Raw genomic sequence first — 2,261 nt, 5'->3', positions numbered from 1 at the left:
ATCTGAATGCAATCCTGAGCTGAAGTGTCTAACTGAACTGTAGTTACTATACTTTGTAGTATGTCGTTATTCTTTAAGCACTGTAATTCCTTCATCACTTACCCTATTGTTGTTATGATATTAATTGTTAATGATAACCCTTACTCCTGGAGGAGAGGCTTCAGGATGGATGAGCTCTGCCAGCCTACATACTGTAGGTTGCCACATCCACGATACTGTCAAAGAAAGTTCCACGCACATGCCGGTCATTCTCATCATTGAGGAAGGTGATCGTGTTTGAGAGCAAACACATCATTGGGCTTCTGTCTGCCAAAGAACAAAAGCCCTGTGATGCCGTTCCCCCAGAGACTGCTTGGCGATGTTCCGTAAGGTGTGATTTGGTGTTGCAGGATGGTCCACGCTGAGTTGTGGCGCCAGATGGAGCACCAGCTCCAGACCTGCTAACTTTGAGTCATTCATAGGATCACAATGTCAGCACTCTGCGGGCCAGAGATGGAGTGAGTCACTGTATGTGAACAATATTTGGGCATTTACTTGGCCTACAAAGTTGGTGCTGCCAGCGCCAACATGGCACTGCCAAAGATATTGGTCATCTTGGTTTGCAAGATTAGCCGCAGACGGAAAGAAAAGGAACAATGCTTTACAGGAAGGAGTCGGTCCATTCCTGAAGACAGCCATAGCATTCACCTTGCTGTTTGACATTTGCTCCGCATGTGTCCTTCAGCCACCCCCGAAAAGTCTCCTCATCTTTCTTCAACAGCAGGAACTGCCCGAGGACAACATAAGCCTTGTCAAAGTGTTTTTCTTCTAGTTTTTTCCCAAGTGCATCTCCAATGCCTGCTAGTGACATGACAGATTTTTCCCCCATCGGTTCTGCCACAAAATCTCTGTGCTTCTGGGATGTTGACGACATGACTGCCTTCAGTTGTTTGTAAATCGCTTGCATTTCTTTGTAACAACGCCTTAGTACCAGTGAGTGGCGACCTATTAGCTGCCCTTAATTTATTCACAAATGGATGTCATATTGATGATGACATGTCTTGCCCAAATATGGACTTACATTGAATTTGTGTGGTGGGTCTGAGCTAATGAATTACAAGATGTGACAAATATTCAGAGATTGACTTCCTGGCCTACTGGCTGAGGGCACAAGGAATGTGATGCTGGTGTAGTGGTTTGCGGCATTAGCCACGGACAGACCGGAGCGAGCTACAGGCGGACAGAAAGATTTTGGGGAAATTCATAGGGGAGGCATACGGACAAACACCCTAAAAATGTAAATCTTAGTGGGGCCAGACATTTGTCATTACATGTGATCTCATGAACATTAATGTTTTTCATTGCACCCGATGCTGTGTTGTATGTTCCCTGGTAAAGGTTTGGATATACTGTACTAGTGGTTCTCAAAGTGGGGTCCAGGGAATCCCAGGGGTCCTTGAGGGGGTCCCCAGCAAAATTAAGTAATATAGTCCTTGGGCCAAACCCCAAAATCTCACATATCGGTACCACCTGGGATGGCAAATTCTAGTTGGGATTTTTTTATTCCTATACATCCCTAGATATTATTTTTGTATGATAGACCTTCCTGAGGCCCAGCTAAATTGGGGTTATCAGCTGCTAAAGTTACCACCCCCCGTTGAAAAATGGCATTTTAGACACATGTGCATATCTTGGTATTGGCTCACGTTCAGGACATATTACAATGTTTTATATTTTATGTTTGGTATCATTTTTAAGGGGACACTTTGAGCTTTCATTCAAGCCCTTTGGTACAGTGGTCACTGGAGCTCTTCAAACCTTTAATAACCTTTTTTTTCTCACAATTTCCGCCTAAACCATATATTTTCTTTTAGTTCTGTGGCATCAAGAAACATCAGAGACACAAAACACAACAACTGGAATACTGACATGACCCTAAGGATTCAGGAAATGTATAATTTACCCATAGTATTTCATTCTGAGGTGGTCATTTTCAGCCTTATCTTAAACAAGCACTTTTTTATGAGAAATAGGGTAAAACTAGAAGGTAAAACGTAGCCTTCTACCTACGGTGAAGCAAAAAGAAGGGTGTTTCTGTGAACAACTCGTTCGCAATTTAAAAAACCTGGGTTACGGAAGTAACCCTTAGTTTTGCTACATTGCTCTCTCGTTGTTCACATATGGGAGATATAAACCCCCGGAATGTATCTACAACCGAGATACCACAATACCTGCCCCAGCGCCTGGGCGCCAGGGCCACGCCCCCCCTGGGACGTGACCCC

At 44.1% G+C, this 2,261-nt stretch overlaps 1 protein-coding gene across 1 annotated transcript; it reads right to left on the bottom strand.

Moving 5' to 3' along the window:
* Nucleotides 1–640: 640 nt before the first annotated feature.
* Nucleotides 641–913, bottom strand: LOC308076057 (barrier-to-autointegration factor-like; the record flags this gene model as incomplete). Its single annotated transcript, XM_080416161.1, has 1 exon — nucleotides 641–913. One exon carries the CDS (start codon nucleotides 911–913, stop codon nucleotides 641–643), a length of 273 nt encoding a protein of 90 aa, XP_080272287.1.
* Nucleotides 914–2,261: the final 1,348 nt, after the last annotated feature.

Source organism: Gymnoscopelus braueri (genome assembly GCF_963280865.1).
Source record: "Gymnoscopelus braueri genome assembly, chromosome: 20".
NCBI classification, from domain to species: domain Eukaryota; kingdom Metazoa; phylum Chordata; class Actinopteri; order Myctophiformes; family Myctophidae; genus Gymnoscopelus; species Gymnoscopelus braueri.
The sequence above is the reverse complement of the archived record's forward strand: the minus strand, read 5'-3'. Positions and strand labels throughout refer to the sequence as shown.